Source organism: Maylandia zebra, linkage group LG9 (assembly GCF_041146795.1).
Source record: "Maylandia zebra isolate NMK-2024a linkage group LG9, Mzebra_GT3a, whole genome shotgun sequence".
In the NCBI taxonomy this organism is placed as follows: Eukaryota; Metazoa; Chordata; class Actinopteri; order Cichliformes; family Cichlidae; genus Maylandia; species Maylandia zebra.
The window spans coordinates 2191394-2211040 of NC_135175.1; the positions used below are offsets into that span (position 1 = coordinate 2191394).

A 19647-nucleotide genomic window follows, 5' to 3' on the forward strand; every position below is an offset into this window, starting at 1 on the left:
CATCCTGCAGCATCTGGACTCCCCAGGAACCTACGCCAGGATCCTGTTTGTGGACTTCAGCTCTGCCTTCAACACCATCCTTCCAGACCATCTCCGACACAAGCTTTCCCAGATGAATGTGCCTGATCCCACCTGCCGGTGGATCACTGACTTCCTGACGGACAGGAAGCAGCATGTGAGGCTGGGAAAGAATGTCTCGGACTCCCGGACCATCAGCACCGGCTCCCCTCAGGGCTGTGTTCTTTCTCCTCTGCTCTTCTCCCTGTACACCAACTGCTGCACCTCCACCCACCAGTCTGTCAAGCTAATCAAGTTTGCAGATGACACCACCGTTATTGGGCTCATCTCTGACGGGGATGAGTCTGCCTACAGGAGGGAGGTTGAACGTCTGGTGTCCTGGTGCAGCCACAACAACCTGGTGCTGAATGCCCAGAAGACAGTGGAGATTATTGTGGACTTCAGGAAGCACACAGCCCCACTCCCCCCCATCATCCTGACTGACACCCCCATCACCTCTGTGGACTCATTCCGCATCCTGGGTACCACCATCACCCAGGACCTGAAGTGGGAGCCCACCATCACCTCCGTCATCAAGAAAGCCCAGCAGAGGATGTACTTCCTGAGGCAGCTGAAGAAATTCAACCTGCCAACACGGACGATGATGCAGTTCTACACTGCAATCATCGAGTCCATCCTCACCTCCTCCATCACCGTGTGGTACGCTGGAGCCACTATCAGGGACAAACAGGGACTGCAGCGTGTTGTGCGCTCTGCTGAGAAGGTGATTGGCTGCAGACTCCCATCTCTGCAGGACCTGTACACCTCCAGGACACTGCGGCGTGCAGCTCGGATCTCAGCTGACCCTTCTCACCCTGGACACAGTCTGTTTGACCTGCTCCCCTCAGGCAGGAGGCTCCGGTCCATTCGCACCAGAACCTCTCGCCATAAGAACAGTTTCTTCCCCTCTGCTGTTGGACACATGAACAATAACCATATGACTGTCCCCGCCACTAACACATGACCCTACGCTGTGTTCACTGCATCATTCCATGTTTGGCACTGATCACCACCTGCACTCATGTATATATCTTTCAACGTAGCACTCATAATTCTTATTCTCATGTATATATCTCATGTATATCTCATGCACATATCTTTCTACGTAGCACTTTTAATTCTTATTCTTTTATTTTTTCATGTCTATTTAAGTGCTATTTATAACACTATGTTTGCACTGAAGCACCGCAGCAATTTCCTAATGTTGTAAACCTGCTCAACATTTGGCAATAAACCCCTTTCTGATTCTGATTCTGATTCATGGCAGAATCGTGCCTTTTAAATGAATTGCTGCCTGAGGGAGCCCTGAAGATCATGGGGGCTCCAAAAGTTTTTGGTTTTTGGCACATGTGCAACAGGGCCAAAAATATTGAATACCATAAAATACCTCTGAGAAGTATTTTATGGTATTAAAAAAAAATCACCGCACTCTACTATTTTTATTTTCTTTTAATTTTAAGTTTCTGGAACTGGGGTTGTAGCAACTCCTAAATTTCTTCCTCAGTAAATTATTCCGACTGCTGTCATGCTTCAGTTTTAAACAGCTTCTGTGGGCTGAAAATGGTTCAGCTTTGTAAATCCTTGAAAACTTCTGTTGGGACACCACTAATTTTTTGTAATACAATGATTTTCAGTGTACTTGGGATAGCCACTTATGTATAATATCTACTATGGTACTTAATCCTGCATATTTGTGACCACATTATTCACAAGAACCACTATGTTATAAATAAATCCAATAACAGCATTTAGAGGGATTTATGAGGGTTATGGAGGTCAGCAATAATAATGCTGAACATTGTGTGTTACATGATTCAATATGCAACTTTTCTAAATATAAGTACCAGAGAACTTTGTAACATTTAAGACAGAAAAAAAACACCAGACACTTTTCATATAAGTGAGCGACCAAAGAAGGCCAAGTGGCCCATAGAAAGATGTGGGTATGGGCCACATTTGGAGAAGCATCTAAACAGATCCAAGTTCAAACAGTAGCATAAGGAAAAGCCCAAACATACAGTCAGACACATAAAACATGCAGAGTGACCCCTTGTGACAGGGGGCAGCCAAAAGTAAGTTCTCTTATTGTAGGTGTAAAACAGAAAGCACTCAGACTGAACGATAGCTACAGCAAAATATCAGCCAGTTGTATGACATATTGCAAAGAAAGAACAGAAGGAAGTGTGACATTGAATCTGGCAGAGCTCACATCACTTCACAGAGTAATTTATTTGCCTTTTGTTCCTGAGCCACTTGAACCAGCTGAGACCTCGCAGCCAGTGCAGGAAGGCCTCGAGGCACTCCTTAATGTTGCAAGAGCCTTCATCTTCATCATCCGTCTCCTGCAGCAGCAGCAATGTGTTCATGAGTGTGTGTCTGTGTGGCAACAAGTGGCAACAAATGGCAAAAAAACAAACAAACAAAAAAACAAAACAAATGGCAACATCCAACATTGCGATTTTGATACTAGTTTGTGTATCAAAATGTACAACTAATGGGTCACAGTGTAAACATCTACTAATTCTGTCAATGCTGCTGATTATTTTATGATTTCTGGATTTTGAATTCCTTATTTAATATGTTCTCTGTTTGGTTCTTAGTTTGGTTCTTGTTAATTGTTAGATTTTCATATATGCTGAGCCTTATTAGTTTATTAGTTCCAGTTTACACTACAGTTTATATTGTTCCCTCAGTGTTTTCTGTCTTATCCTAATGAGTCAGGTTTGCCCACTCCCCCACCCCAAATCTCATTTGATTATCTTCAGCTGCACCTTGTTACCCTCCCTTGTCCAATTCTCTGATTATCCTTTTGTGTATAAATAATGTTGTCTTCAACTCAGTCTTTGTCTCAGTTTCTGTTATCAAACCCGCATGTCCCTGCCTGTTAAAGAAATGCTGTGTATTTTGGTTTCCTTACAATGGATTCTGTAATTCTGGAATCTGAAAATAGCCTACCTAAAGCTTTGCATTTTTGTTCACACCTGTCTGCAAATCTGCCCTTTGCTTTCAATTTCCAACATTAGTTTAAAAATTAATTAGTTAGTAGTTAACTACTGTAACAGGTTTTGGTGACAGTAGTGCTGGAAGTGGTAGCTTTTCCTTTAATTATTCATTAAGTGTCTTTAAGAAACGAAAAATATACTACTCTCATTTGATTTGAGGACATTAAAGATCAGTTACTATTAACCCTCTGGTTGTGTTCACCCCCACCCCTTACTTTAATGTTCCCGGTCACAATTCACCGGTCAGTTTTAACAGCTCTAAAAAAACATAAGAGACATTTTTCACCACCAAGCTCAGTTCAATGGGTCGTTCAATGAGTCGTTCAGCGGTCATTCAGTGGGACATTCAGTGGGTTGTTTAGTAGGTCGTAAAAGTGGGTCTTTCATTTTATCATTCAGTGACCCATTCAGGGGGTCAGAGGCCAAAGGGGGGGGGGGGGGGGGGATTCCCATTCATTTTCTATGGCGGTGACCTTAGACCAGGAACACCACGGGTGTGACACAATTGATTAAAACACTCAAAATTCAACGAAAGAGGTGCTCATCACTTTTATATGTTCAAGTGCATAGTTTGGAGGACGTCATAAGGCCTCGAGGCAATCGGATGTAAAACACAATGTTTATGAGTTTTTTCAGATTTGACCCGAACACGACAGGATGTGCAGGGGGTTTATGTTTCCCTGGGATGCCAGTTCGGGGGGCTTTTGCCCCCTGGTAGGGTCCAGGGTGAGGGGCCAGACAAACAGTGATTATATGTGTCACATCAAGACAACAGTTGGCCCTGCCTGGGATAGTGTTACCAGTGCCAGGCCTTGGAGATGGGCCTGGGGAGGTGAGCGCCTGTTGGCTGGGCCTCATCCCATGGGGCCCAGTCAGGTGCAGAAGGGTCATAGGCCCACCCTCCTATAGGCCCACCCCCTGCAGAATGCGCTGTAGGGATCAGGTGCAACGTGTGCCAGGCAGCAAAGCGCAGAGCCCCTGGCGGACCAATCCCAACTACAGGTCACAAATCCTTGCGGGCAAAACCCCTGTGGTGGCCAAGCCCCTGGGGTGCATGAGGGCTTGCGATTGAGATATGGAATGTCACCTTTCTGTTGGGGAAAGAGCCTGAGCTAGTGTGTTAGGATGTGAGTCTGGGGCTTGACTCTGTCCTAGTCTGAAGATGCCCTTGGTGAGAACCCAAGCGGTGTTCTGTTATTGGACTTCTGTGCAAACCACAGTTTTCCCACGAATGCACATATCACCAGGATACCCCATGCCGCAGGTCGTTGATTGATTTTGCATTCTTATTATCAGATCTGTGGCCGAATGTTCGGGATACTTTGGTGAAGAGAGGGACTGAACTGTCAGCAGATCACCACCTGGTGGTGAGTTGGATCAGGTGGCGGGGCAGGATGCTGGACAGACCTGGCACATCTAAACATACAGTGAAGGTACACTTCGAATGCCTAGCAGAGCCCCTGGTCCGAGACATCTTTAACTCCCACCTCCAGCAGAGCTTCAACAGTATTGTGATGTAGACTGAACTGAGTCTGAATGGACCATGGACCATGTTTAGCACCTTACTGATGTACTGCTGCACTGAGCTGCGACCGCAAGGTGGTTGGGGCCTGTTGAGGTGGTAACCCCTGAACCAGATTAAGGGCAGCATCAGGTGGAGAAAGGCTAATCTGTGGGACTTCGGAGGCAGCCTATGTGTACCAGCAGGCCAAGCGCACCTTGCTCGGGCAGGACTTAATGCAGAAACTCGGGGTGGGGGGAAGTTTTGTGAGGCCACAGAAACTTTTGGAGTGACTCAAAGTGATTCAGGCAAACTGTCAGGTGACTCCAGAGAGTAAAGCGGTGCTGTATCCATATTGTGCATAGTGTGGTTGGAGCGCTTCTGACTTCAATTGAGGATTGGATGTTGTAGGGCTGTTGTGGTTGACACACCTCCACAATGTTGTGTGGAGATATGGGGCAGTATCTCTGGATTGACACACTGGGATTGTGGTTCCTATCTTTAAAATGGGGGACTGCAGGGTTTGCTTCAACTATAAGGGGATCAGTGTGCAAATACAGTGGGGCAAAAAAGTATTTAGTCAGCCACCGATTGTGCAAGTTCCCCCACTTAAAATGATGACAGAGGTCAGTAATTTGCACCAGAGGTACACTTCAACTGTGAGAGACAGAATGTGAAAAAAAAATCCATGAATCCACATGGTAGGATTTGTAAAGAATTTATTCGTAAATCAGGGTGGAAAATAAATATTTGGTCAATAACAAAAATACAACTCAATACTTTGTAACATAACCTTTGTTGGCAATAACAGAGGTCAAACGTTTACTATAGGTCTTTACCAGGTTTGCACACACAGTAGCTGGTATTTTGGCCCATTCCTCCATGCAGATCTTCTCGAGAGCAGTGATGTTTTGGGGCTGTCGCCGAGCAACACGGACTTTCAACTCCCGCCACAGATTTTCTATGGGGTTGAGGTCTGGAGACTGGCTAGGCCACTCCAGGACTTTCAAATGCTTCTTACGGAGCCACTCCTTTGTTGCCCGGGCGGTGTGTTTTGGATCATTGTTATGTTGGAAGACCCAGCCTCGTTTCATCTTCAAAGTTCTCACTGATGGAAGGAGGTTTTGGCTCAAAATCTCACGATACATGGCCCCATTCATTCTGTCCTTAACACGGATCAGTCGTCCTGTCCCCTTGGCAGAAAAACAGCCCCATAGCATGATGTTTCCACCCCCATGCTTCACAGTAGGTATGGTGTTCTTGGGATGCAACTCAGTATTCTTCTTCCTCCAAACACGACGAGTTGAGTTTATACCAAAAAGTTCTACTTTGGTTTCATCTGACCACATGACATTCTCCCAATCCTCTGCTGTATCATCCATGTGCTCTCTGGCAAACTTCAGACGGGCCTGGACATGCACTGGCTTCAGCAGCAGAACACGTCTGGCACTGCGGGATTTGATTCCCTGCCGTTGTAGTGTGTTACTGATGGTGACCTTTGTTACTTTGGTCCCAGCTCTCTGCAGGTCATTCACCAGGTCCCCCCGTGTGGTTCTGGGATCTTTGCTCACCGTTCTCATGATCATTTTGACCCCACGGGATGAGATCTTGCGTGGAGCCCCAGATCGAGGGAGATTATCAGTGGTCTTTTATGTCTTCCATTTTCTGATGATTGCTCCCACAGTTGATTTTTTCACACCAAGCTGCTTGCCTATTGTAGATTCACTCTTCCCAGTCTGGTGCAGGTCTACAATACTTTTCCTGGTGTCCTTCGAAAGCTCTTTGGTCTTGGCCATGGCGGAGTTTGGAGTCTGACTGTTTGAGGCTGTGGACAGGTGTCTTTTATACAGATGATGAGTTCAAACAGGTGCCATTCATACAGGTAACGAGTGGGGGACAGAAAAGCTTCTTACAGAAGACGTTACAGGTCTGTGAGAGCCAGAGATTTTCCTTGTTTGAGGTGACCAAATACTTATTTTCCACCCTAATTTACGAATAAATTCTTTACAAATCCTACCATGTGGATTCATGGATTTTTTTTCACATTCTGTCTCTCACAGTTGAAGTGTACCTCTGGTGCAAATTACTGACCTCTGTCATCATTTTAAGTGGGGGAACTTGCACAATCGGTGGCTGACTAAATACTTTTTTGCCCCACTGTACATAACTCTTTTTTTTAAAGTGCAAAATATAAATACAAATAATAGGTTTATGTGATTTTAAAATTATTCTATCTTCTTTTCACAATTAAACATAGAAGATTTACCATAAAAAAATATTAGCATCATTTTTGAACAAGGCTTCTTCTTTGTGTGACAGAGCTTTAACCTTTGAATGGCACAGCGAACCATAGACAATGATTTCTGGAAATGCAGTGATATCCACAACAGGATCATGCCTGTTTTTAATGCAATGCTGCCTGAAGATTACAAGAACCTCTGGCCATCTTTCCTCCTAAGAAACGTTTGCTCTCTAAGGGTGCATTTTTCTTTAAATACATAGGTATCCTCCTAAAGGTAGATGTTCAAACAGTACATGACCAGGGTAAGTTGGGTCTCTTTAATAAAGGATTTTATTAATGTTCTTGAGACCTCTGCAGTTCTTCAAGTGAGAGCAGAAGATGGCTGACTATATCTGGTAGGGCTGCACGATTAATCGTTAGAAAATCACGATCTCGATTCATACTTATGTGCGATCTCATTTCCAAATGACAACGATTAAAAAAAAAAAAAAAAAAACGACGACGATTGTACCGCATTTTGATCCGGGACGTAATCTGCATGAAAACAAGCGCTCACTCTTCCTGCTCAACAAATGACAAGGGCGGAGCCTTATACCACGTGATACAGAAGCTGTGCCGTGTGATGCTAAAATTAGCAGGGAAAAAACAACGGAGAGCACGTCAGGGATGACGAGAAAGTGACAGGAGAAAATCCGTCCCGGTCAACCACCCAAACATCAATAACGGGAACCTTATACAGCGCTTCCCTATACCCATCGAACTCCCGCAGGCACAAAGACATCACGGAGGCTATCACTTATCACCTGACCACAGATATGGCTCCCATCAACACTGTGCAAAACGAGGGATTTAGGAAAACGATCAACACCCCAGACAAACGCTACACAGTGCCGTCCCGCAACTATTTTTCTATTGTTGCACTACCTGCTCTATACACGCAGTGTCGAGCAACGGTGGAGACGGAATTTCAAGCAGTACAACATTTTGCGGCAACAACAAAACGTGAGACATTTGTTGTTTTTATGTTTATTTATTGTTTTTATGTTCAGTCTCAACTGTTACGAAGTTGATGTGCAGTTAATAAGTGCAATAAATATTTATACTGGAAAAGAAAATCGTGAGAGAATCGTGATCTCAATTCTAAGCCAAGAAATCGTGATTCTCATTTTATGCAAAATCGTGCAGCCCTAATATCTGGATAACCCTGTGGAGCTCTTTCTTCTGTGCTACTGTGCAGCTGGAAAAAATGCCAGGATTCTTTCTACTGTGCAGCAATAGAAGGACACCCACCATTTTTCAGGGATGTTATTCTTTGTGAGAATGCTCAGAAAGCAGTCTCTTCTTCATTACCTCAGCAGTGTGCATTTCCCAGATCAGATCCTCGCTGATGTTGACTCCCAAAAAGCGGAAGTCCACAACAGGCCCCTTGGTTTTTGCAGTGTACAGGAACAAGTTGTGTTTTCTACACCACACTGTCAGATGCTCCACCTCATCCCTGTAGGTGGTCTCATTGGCCAAAGGCAAGTGGAGTGTGGCCAATGGGACAGAACAGCATGGAGAGCTGTGGCCACAGTAACATCAGTAGACCTATTATCTCTGTAGGCAAATTGGTATGGATTGAATGTGGTAGAAATGAAGAACATAATGTGGTTCCTGATGAGTACTTCATCACCACAGGAGTCAAAGCTACTGGCCTGTAGTCATTGAAACTGGTGATGGTTTGATTTTTGGCCAGAGGGACGATGACAGACAACTTCAAGCAGGGTTGGACAACCGACTAACAGAGGGACTGATTGAATATCCTCGCGAAGACCCCAGCCAGTTTGCCTGTACAGTCCTTCAGTACGTGAGATGCCGTCAGATCCAGCTGCCTTCCGAGGTTTGACGGCATGCAGCGTGCACCTCACATTGTGCTCCTCCACTGTGAGAATGGGACTTTTGATGGTATCAGGATAGGATCCAGCTGCCTCTTATGATCCCACCTCAAACCGGACAAAGTAGAGGGTCAGTTCCTCTGCCAGACCTGCTTGCTTTAATTGCTGTCCATGTGTTCTTCAATCTTTTTCTTGTAGTCTGACTTTGCCTCATGGATGCTTCTCTTCTGGTTGGCACAGGCTTTGATGTACAGAGCCGCGTCACCAGACTTGAAGGCGGTGTTCCTCTCCTTCAACAGGCTCTGGACCTCCCAGATCATCCAGGGCTTCTGGTTGGGATGGATTTAAATGTGTTTATCCTCTGTGACAATGTCTATGCAGTTGCTGATGTAGCATAGTACACTGTCACAAAACACTTCCAGGTCCAGGTGTTCTAAAATATCCCAGTATGTCTTGCTGAAACATTCCTACAACTGCTAAGAGGCTCCGTCTGGCCAAGTTTTGACTGTCTTTGTGCTATTTTTGTAGCAGTTTTGATGAGTGGGATACATTCCAGGATCAAAAACAGTAATGTGTGGTTAGACTTCCCCAGGTGTGGTAGTGGTTTAACCCTATAGCCCTGTTTGATGTCCACTGTGTTGTCTGTCAGTAACTGCTGGGATACTGGTGGGCAAAATAAACAGTGACACTTCCCTACCAAGACTTTTGGTGCCTGCTAAACTAGTTGTCAACAATTGCACCCATTTAGTCCAAGAATTTGGTGACTGAGACGCCGAACAGAATTTTATTGATCAGTCTCTGTCTCGCTTTGTCTGGCAATCATGTTCAAAAAAGGAGTGGCTGTAGCTCAGGAAGTAGAGGTTATCTAGTAATCACAAGGTTGGTAGTTCATTTCCTGGCTGCATCCATTGGAGCATAAATATTAGATAGAAAGCACATATTTATAACAACAACAAAAAAGCATATGAAGAAGTGCATGAGTGAATGGGGCAAGTTGCTTCGAGTGCTCAGGTAGAGTAAAAAAAGTGCCAAGTTAGAGCTAGAGCATTCTACCAAATTAGTCTCTTCCTTTTCAATGATCCTAGCACTCCCCTGGTTCTTGAAGGCTCTTGGCTTAGCACTCATAGCCCAAATATAGATTGGAACAATAATTGTATCTCTGGCTGGAGTCTCAGTAGTCACCAAAACTGTTTAAAGTTAGTTTGTGTTCCTAGCCTGTCTACCTGCCTGATCTGTCTTTTGTCCCTGGTGTATATCATGGGCTAGCTGACATTTTCAGTAAACACAGCTCTTTCTCTCTCTCCCTCCATACCGGCCATATGACTGCTCTATTGATCTGCTTCCTGATGCTCTGTTGTTTTCAAGATGTGTGTACAGTCTCATAAAACATGAACGAGAGGCTTTGGAGAAAGTACCACAGACTCACTAGCTGCTCGTATAATCCGTCCCTATTCTCCGCCCGCTGGATTTCTTCTTTGTAGAAAAAAAAGAGGATAAATCAGATTTTCTTGATTTCCATGGTCTGAACATGGAGTCAGAATTTCAGAAGTACCCCCAAAACAGGATACAGCTTCAGCAATTCCTGGGGTTTGCAAACCTTTAGGGAACAGAGGAGCAGAACATTCACTGATTGCTGTGATTGAGTAAATGAACCTTGCCTAACTCCACTCTGCCAAACACCTCAGCTGATTCTCTTTTGCCAGTAGATTCAACCTAAGCATAACCACCAGCCAAAGGTGCTGATCATGCTGTGGATTAGGATATGATGTAGTAAAGAATGCCGGTCGAGGATAAGCTGCAAGTGGACAGAAGCCAGCATGGAGCCCCTGACCACAGAGGAGGGTGCAGCAATTTAACTGCTGAGAACTTTTTTTATATGATGTTTCATGTTTTCCCTTTAATGTTATTTTTTTTATTATAGGATTGGTGGGTCGCCTGGAGGCTCTCACTGGGAGGGGGAAATGCCATGGTTCCTCAGTCCTCAGTGCGTGTGTGTGAATGTATGGATGTCTGTTAGTTTGCATTGGGTGGGATGGGCCTCATCCCACGTTCCTGCCCTTTATCTCCACACAGCTGCTAGTGATCACTCACCTTTTCCTGGTATCTTGGTTTGGCTGCCAATACTTAAGAGAATGAACCCTTGGAAAAATGTGCCCCGTGGAAACATCACTAAGTTCTTATGCTTTGGGTTGGGCTTCAATCCTCACTTCAATAAACTTTCTGAACTGTCATGTGATGGAGTCCTGGTGGTTCCCTTGATACAGCTAGCATTTGCTGATGTACGCATGTTAACAATAAACGGAGATGATGCAAATAGTTTTCAAAAATCATTACATGAAATAACTTTTATGTATTATGTAATGTCGCAACTTTACTCATTTATGTATGGTTAATCAGGATTTTCAACATGGGCATCATGGCAGTGAGGTATGATTAGTGGTGTGGCTGTAGAAGGGAAATAAGTGCCCGCTCATGCAGGATGGCCAGGTGGTGCAGGTCTCCAGGTCTCAGATATCTTCCCTTGATCCAGGAGAGATATCCAGCGTTCAAGAAAGAATACAAGGTGGTAAAGGCAATCCCTGAGTCAACAGAACCTGGTTCCCAGAGGGTCTTTGGTAGGGGCATTTGTAGGTGGATATTAAGTGTGTACATTGGGGATGTTCACTGATATCCTGTAGTACCAGTGGAAATGAAGTACAAGGGCAGAAAGCACAGAATTGAGGCTGCTGCTAGCTCCCAAACGCTTGCCCTGTTTCTGGGAATAGATTGGCCAGGGTTTAATAAGTTGATGGGACAATGTATGGAGGTGTGTGGACGACAGACAGGGAAATATGGTATATGTGCTGCATGTGGGGGTGACACAAGGTTGTCCATACTGTGGAGAGGGAAGAGGAACCTGTAGAGCCTCTGATGGCTCCCGTAACACACTTCATGGAATAGTTTCCACTTGAGCTGTGTCATCCTGATTAAAATTTACTGTCAGTTGGTGCAGCCTGATGCACCACGAACCCACACAGAATTCACCCAATCGGTGACTGTGACCTGTTGCACTACAGTGTACTGACTGTTAGCAGCATAACATGTTTTTCATTTGATACTTTGATGCATTTACTCTGCAGAGTGATTGTAGATGACTCCTCTCATGTCACATTTAACTCTTATTAAGCAGACCAGATGTACCAAATCAACAGTCTGAGTTTCAGTGGAGATTTTTAGATTCTGTCTCCTTCATTAATTTATTTCTTATGGAAATGGCAGATCAATATAGGATGAAACATTGCTGCCAGAATGTTGTTTGCATTATTTTAATGCAAATACATTTTGTAAATACAAAATGTTTTTAAATGATGATTGATTTATTCATGGAAAGAAGCTCAGGTATGCAAGCCTATGAGACTCTACGTGAAAAAGTGAAAATTGCTTGATATGCATCAGTGACACAACCAGTTATTAATTTTAGGGGGGGGGGGGGGGGGGGGTGCTTTTTCATATAGGCCAGTTGTACAAACTGCTTTTTGCATTTACCTGTGTTATCTTTGTATAATATTATACATTTCTTTGGTGATCTGAAACATGTGTGATCAGCTACGGGACTTTTCACGGCACTGTACGATCCAGAACACTGTAGTAGAAGTTAGATCAAAGTGTCCTAACATTGGAATCATGCTCCACATGACTTGTATTTTTGCTTGGTATGCAGACTGAGTCAAATATGTTTTCTACACTAATACATACATCAGATACAGTGGATTTAAATGCATCAGCTTTTGCACACATTCCAACGTTCTACCAATGATGGTTGAAGACACTAGTCCCATTATCACTGTATTTAAAATCTAACACACATGCTTGATTTGATGTTCAGCATTTACCCAGGGTGTCATATATGATTGTATTTAAGTTCCTGACTTTATCTAAGTGGTATCTTTAAAAGTCACACAGCCTAACTCTTTAGATTTTTATAGCGTTTGTATAATCCAACATTGTGTCTTGACAGTTTTTACAACTCTTAAGGTTACCTTAGCATATTAAACTTCTCCTTTCCCCATTTGAGGCTGATGTTTGACTTCGGAGGTAATATTTCTTGATCACACAAGTCTTTAACTAAGACACCAACATTTATTCCTGTCCATTGATTTATAAACTTATTTCTTTTTTTAAACAACTAGCTTCAATTTCTTAAAGTGTGAAATTGTGATGAAGTATTTTAGCAGTGTGCTCTGTTGGGCAGTACCAACCTGTGAGGTGATGTACTTCTCCAGCGGACTCTCCCCTTGGCCAATGTTTAACATGGCTATATTGGGCCGCTGCTCCACTAGTGACTCCTCGCTCAGTAGTAACTTCCCTTTGAAGTTATGGACCACACACACCACCTACAAGCGCAAATATAACACATCTTTAAATTAGTATGGTTCTATGGCCAATGTGGCACATACACACAGTACCAACAAAATATATAGTTGTTGCGTTCGTCTTTCTGATCCTCCCCAGTTGGTGTCTGGTCTTCTTTTCTGTGCATCTTTTAAGAAAAGTAATGGTCCACCATGCCTATGCTAGTTCCATTCCCTGCTTCAGAGAGTCCTGCATCCCAGGTTGCTGTCTCCACTGAGCCTCAGGTATTACCCCTGTTCTGTGGCGGTGTGTCCCCAGGACCTGAACCATTTTCCAGGGGGCAGGATTGCTGGAGGGGAGTTTTCCTCCAGGGTGATCTTGTGTTTGGCTGTTCTCCACACTTATTCCCCAACGATGCCAATGATGGCAGACAGTTGGTGTCGTAAACCACCGTCTCTGTTCAAAGATGGTCGCTCACAGTGGACATAGATGCTTCTTTCACTCCTCTTTCAAACCATCTGTCCTCTCTGTCCAAAATGTGAACATTGGCATCCTCGAAAGAGTGTCCTTTGACCTTTAGATGCAGATGGACTGCCGAGTCTACCCGTGGAGATGGCTCTTCTATGTTGTGCCATGCGCTTGTGAAGTGGCTGTTTGGTCTCTCCAATGTAGAGGTCTGAGCATTCCTCAGTGCACTGCACAGCATATACTATGTTGTTAAGTTTGTGTTTAGGAGTTTTGTCTTTGGGATGAACCAGTTTGTGTCTGAGTGTGTTGCTGGGTCTGATGTACCTCGGAGTACCTCGTGCTTGGAGAAAACTCTCCTTTTTTCTGATACACCGGCTACATAGGGGATGACAATGTTGTTGCGTTTGTCTTTCTTATCCTCCCTCACTGGTGTCTGATCTTCTTTTCTGTGCCTCTTTGCTGACTTGATAAAAGCCCAGTTAGGATAACCGCATGTTTTAAGAGTTTCCTTTACATTCCTTCTTCTTCTTCCCTTCAGGCTTAGAGGGAACATGTTCTGCCCGGTGGTGTAGGGTCCTGATTACTGAAAGGTAGTGTTCCAGAGGGTGGTGGGAGTCAAAGAGGAGGTACTGGTCCATGTGTGTGGGCTTTCTGACCTACCATTCATTAGCTCAAGCATCAAACAACATGTATGCTTTAAAAGCATCAATGTAAGAGAAACCTAAGGTAAGATAAACCTTTATAAGTCCCACATGTGGGAAATTTGTTATATATCAGCTCCTTTCTGACAGCATGGTGGAAGTTTCTAAAAATGACGGAGTCTCCATTAATCCCACACAAATGTACACCCATTTGAAACAACCCTGATATACTACAAACACTAATATGTTTAACTTTCCAGATTGGAGTTGTAAAGGAATTAAATATATTTGAAGGAACAGACTTTATTCCATTTGACAGACTAGTTATTTATTTTTATTGCATTCACAAACTCCAATCAGCCTTTTATGGCTGAGGAGTAATAAAAAACTTTCTTAAATCAGTTATTTCAATCAGTTTACAGTACACATGAGCTTTGGGTATGAGTCTCACCAGGAAAGTGGCAATGGCAGTGCCAATGATAAAGCCAGCGATGACATCTGACCAGTGGTTGCGGTATTCAGCCACACGGTTCAAACCAGTGAGGAAGGCCAGACACATTAGCCCGAGAGACAACACTGGCTTAGCCAGACGAGTGCCTTTTGCCTGCACGGTATACGTCACATACATCTGCAGGGAAAGAGACATACAAGGACAGAGAGAAGCAAGCATTAAATCATCAGAAATGTCTTGTAACATCACTGGCTTCACTCCATTCTATATTATCCCAAAATGCAGCTAAACATGGAACAAAAAGTATGGAAGTTTGTATTTGGTTGATCATTTCTTTCTTGTAAGAACTTTTTTTTCCACAGTAAAGCATACTTGTGGGAAAGCCTGTATATTTCCTCTTAGTGGGTGGTTGAGTATGTGTGCTGCACCCATGAAAAACTTGCCAAATCTGCCAATGCCAAACAGCTTATTCTGTTACTGACTCTTGTTTGATGTTGTTTATTGGATTAGCTGATTGAAGTCTGAAGAAACAAGTCATACTGGCAATTTAACAATCTATCCATTTAACAAACAAAAGCCTGAGTAGTATGTGGAAGAAACACTCACGTGGCATCCTATTCTTCAATCAGGATTTATGGCAAGTTGGCTAGGAGAAACTCAAAACGAGTCAATAGCAGTATCAGGTGTTTGGCATTGCCACAGAAGATTTGGCAAGTTTTTCATGGGCACAAACAACATAATTTATTTAAAACCTACAAATGCATTTTTTCTGACAGATGTAGTACCATTAAGGGGAAATAAACAGGCGTTCCATGAGATTTATTTACAACAAAGAAACTACAGAACAAAAAAGTTTATATTTCTGTCAGTATTTGAAAACAAACTTAATAAAAAGAATACTAAATCAGATTCTTTACTTTTAAAGTTGTCTGTAGGTAAATATTTGCTCAAAATGAAGAATGGATGGATGGAAGTTGAAAGTGAATCACGAGCTGTTTGCATCCATCCTGTTATTTACTGCCATCCTGGATCTTCTTTGAAAGCTAGGTCGACAACCAGCCAAGGCAGCTTTTGTGTGATTGTTCAGTACACTTTTATGCTTATGTTAGTGCTGTCAGCGTTAATCTCGTTAAAATTAGGTTCACGCCATAATCGCATTAACGCGGCAAATCTCCATTAGCCAATTACCGCAGATCACCCTGTGCGAGGGGCTGCACGGCGCTAACGAGCTAACCACGCTAATGCGTTGATGCCATGCAGCCCCACATAGCCCCCCAAACATAAAATGCTATGTACAGATATGTAAATGGTAAATGGCCTGTATTTGTATAGCGCTTTACTAGTCCCTAAGGACCCCAAACACAACCAGTCATCCACCCATTCACACACACATTCACACACTGGTGATGGCAGCCACCCTGGGGCGCATTGACAGAGGCGAGGCTGCCGGACACTGGCGCCACCAGGCCCTCTGTACTCTCTACCACTTCATTAGTACAGGGTTGGACCCCCTCAGACTTGCCTTGCTTCATAGTGTAACTCAGGGGTCAGCAACCCTGGGCACACGTGCCACAGCTGGCACACGAAGGGTTAACTGATGGCAGTGATGGCAAGACCATAGCTGGGCATTTGCCTGGTGGGCCGATGGTGATTTTTCGTTTTTATGGGCCGATGATTTTTTTTTTTTTTTTTTACTAACAGTATAAACAATGAAAGGTGATGGATTGGCCAGACGTTGGCAGATGTGTAAAAATAAGTCAGTTGTTTGGTGGTGGCTATGGCGGAGCTTCCACAGAGGCCAGCAGGTGGATGAGGGAAGGGGAGGCAGGAGGGGGAGGCAGGAGGAGGAGACACCCGAGGTCCGAGTGTCAGGTGAACTGAACTTCAGGTAAGAAGTTATGACCTGCAGTCTATCTGGGTCAGATATAAACCAAGTTTAGGTGGAGTTTATTTTCGTTGTGCTGACTTTTTACAGTCAGTTACAATAACTCGTACTCCGTACTAGCTAGCATGACGGAGTTTCTATACAGCTGGGTGGTGCTATGATGTTACTGATAGTGAACTTTATTTTATTCATAAGGTTACCCAGATAGCAAGGAGACATTGAACTGATGTTTATTTTTAGTTATTCGTTATTTGAAGGTTGACGTATGTATGATATTACTAAAGCTGACTTAAACAGAAGGAGAAAAGCATAAATTTCACATAAATTTCAAAGCATAAATACCAACGCTGAACAAAGAAAACATTTTCATGTCATACCCTACCTGGAACTTATCTAGAATATCATGTTTTTCCTCTTTTTATTGACATTGTGCTTTTTTTTTTTCATTTTCTCAATTCAGATCAGTGTCTTCAAATTATTGTTAGTTTTTAACCATTTTTGTGTGATGTTGTAAATTTTACTATAACTTAAGGCAAAATAAGCAAAAAACACAATGCAGTTCAATACTAATGTTTTGTTTTGTTTTCTTTCAGACCTTTCAAACCTTTTATTTTGGAGGTTGCTCATCATCAGAGTCAGTTACAGACTCTGATGATGAGCAACCTCCACAATAAAAGGTTTCCCCAGGCACCATGTGTGAAAGTACCACGTAATAATGTAATGTTTAGTGTGTGTGTGTGTATATATGTGTGTGTGAGAACAGGAACCTTTGTAGACGAGTTGTATGTAATCTTTAATTTTATGTTTTTTTTCTAAACAGCCTCCACCACTCTGCAGTCTGCCCCCCAACCCACTACTAGTAAACATCCTGATGCCTTGGCCAGCTACCGGCTCCTTTCGCCAACCTACACAGCTATGCAACCTCCCCAGCAAATACAGGGAGTACAGAATTATCAGGCAAGTTGTATTTTTGAGGAATAATTTCATTATTGAACAACAACCATGTTCTCAATGAACCCAAAAAACTCATTAATATCAAAGCTGAATGTTCTTGGAAGTAGTCTTTAGTTTGTTTTTAGTTTTAGCTATTTTAGGGGGATATCTGTGTGCAGGTGACTATTACTGTGCATAATTATTAGGCAACTTAACAAAAAACAAATATATACCCATTTCAATTATTTATTTTTACCAGTGAAACCAATATAACATCTCCACATTCACAAATATACATTTCTGACATTCAAAAACAAAACAAAAACAAATCAGCCACCAATATAGCCACCTTTCTTTGCAAGGACACTCAAAAGCCTGCCATCCATGGATTCTGTCAGTGTTTTGATCTGTTCACCATCAACATTGCGTGCAGCAGCAACCACAGCCTCCCAGACACTGTTCAGAGAGGTGTACTGTTTTCCCTCCTTGTAAATCTCACATTTGATGATGGACCACAGGTTCTCAATGGGGTTCAGATCAGGTGAACAAGGAGGCCATGTCATTAGTTTTTCTTCTTTTATACCCTTTCTTGCCAGCCACGCTGTGGAGTACTTGGACGCGTGTGATGGAGCATTGTTCTGCATGAAAATCATGTTTTTCTTGAAGGATGCAGACTTCTTCCTGTACCACTGCTTGAAGAAGGTGTCTTCCAGAAACTGGCAGTAGGACTGGGAGTTGAGCTTGACTCCATCCTCAACCCGAAAAGGCCCCACAAGCTCATCTTTGATGATACCAGCCCAAACCAGTACTCCACCTCCACCTTGCTGGCGTCTGAGTTGGACTGGAGCTCTCTGCCCTTTACCAATCCAGCCACGGGCCCATCCATCTGGCCCATCAAGACTCACTCTCATTTCATCAGTCCATAAAACCTTAGAAAAACCAGTCCTGAGATATTTCTTGGCCCAGTCTTGACGTTTCAGCTTGTGTGTCTTGTTCAGTGGTGGTCGTCTTTCAGCCTTTCTTACCTTGGCCATGTCTCTGAGTATTGCACACCTTGTGCTTTTGGGCACTCCAGTGATGTTGCAGCTCTGAAATATGGCCAAACTGGTGGCAAGTGGCATCTTGGCAGCTGCACGCTTGACTTTTCTCAGTTCATGGGCAGTTATTTTGCGCCTTGGTTTTTCCACACGCTTCTTGCAACCCTGTTGACTATTTTGAATGAAACGCTTGATTGTTCGATGATCACGCTTCAGAAGCTTTGCAATTTTGAGACTGCTGCATCCCTCTGCAAGATATCTCACTATTTTTGACTTTTCTGAGCCTGTCAAGTCCTTCTTTTGACCCATTTTGCCAAAGGAAAGGACGTTGCCTAATAATTATGCACACCTGATATATGGTGTTGATGTCATTAGACCACACCCCTTCTCATTACAGAGATGCACATCACCTAATATGCTTAATTGGTAGTAGGCTTTCGAGCCTATACAGCTTGGAGTAAGACAACATGCATGAAGAGGATGATGTGGACAAAACACTCATTTGCCTAATAATCCTGCACTCCCTGTAGTCTGCGTTCAGTGCCTTCTCTAACGACGGTATGCTTTGAAACAATGAGCTGCATTACAATTTCATTGTAATCTTAACTTCAAAACACTAATTTATGCTATTAAATATCATATTTAGCTTTTTTAGATTCCGGAGAGTCTGAGGCAAATTCTAAAATATTCTACTTTGAGATTTTATATAGGATTTCATTTGTATGTTAAAAGGCTAAATTGTAAACAGTTTTAACAGATTGAACTACTTAAACCTGAATGCAAAATGTGAAGCCATCACTTATGGATATAGTTGTTTTTCTCATCACAATGCTTATCCAGTTTATCACAAGCCAGTATTCTTTGTGTTATTGTTCTTTTGAACAGATTCAGCCTTCCAAAAACGTATAATCATGATAACAGAGCTGATCAGAGAAGTCGGGACCCTCCGTGAAGAGTTCAGAGCCTTTGGTTAATCCTGCAGCACTGAACCTGTTGATGCTGGGGTATTGCCTCTGGATTAGCCTTTTAACATAGATGAGATGAACTGCAATGACCGGAGGTGAATAAAGCAATGGTAAGTTCTTAAAGGTTCTGGGAAATTTGTAACCCAGAACTTTAGAGATTATCAAATTCGGTTAAACTGCATAAAAATGGCCTTCTCCTGTATGTTCTGCTTGAATATACAACAGCAGGCTATCGTTGGAAGATCCAATAAATAGGAAT

General features: G+C 43.1%; 1 protein-coding gene across 2 annotated transcripts in view; it reads right to left on the reverse strand.

Moving 5' to 3' along the window:
- Positions 1-19647, reverse strand: part of plppr5b (phospholipid phosphatase related 5b) — a 115296-nt gene that overhangs the window by 12665 nt on the left and 82984 nt on the right. The window contains exons 4-6 of one of the 2 annotated variants that reach the window (XM_076887886.1): positions 14569-14745; positions 12915-13049; positions 2293-2399 (exon numbers count right to left, since the gene is read on the reverse strand). In XM_076887886.1, coding sequence (XP_076744001.1) covers positions 2293-2399; positions 12915-13049; positions 14569-14745 — 419 coding nt within the window. The remainder of the gene's footprint in view (positions 1-2292; positions 2400-12914; positions 13050-14568; positions 14746-19647) is intronic. The other variant, XM_004572899.5, reaches the window with a different exon arrangement.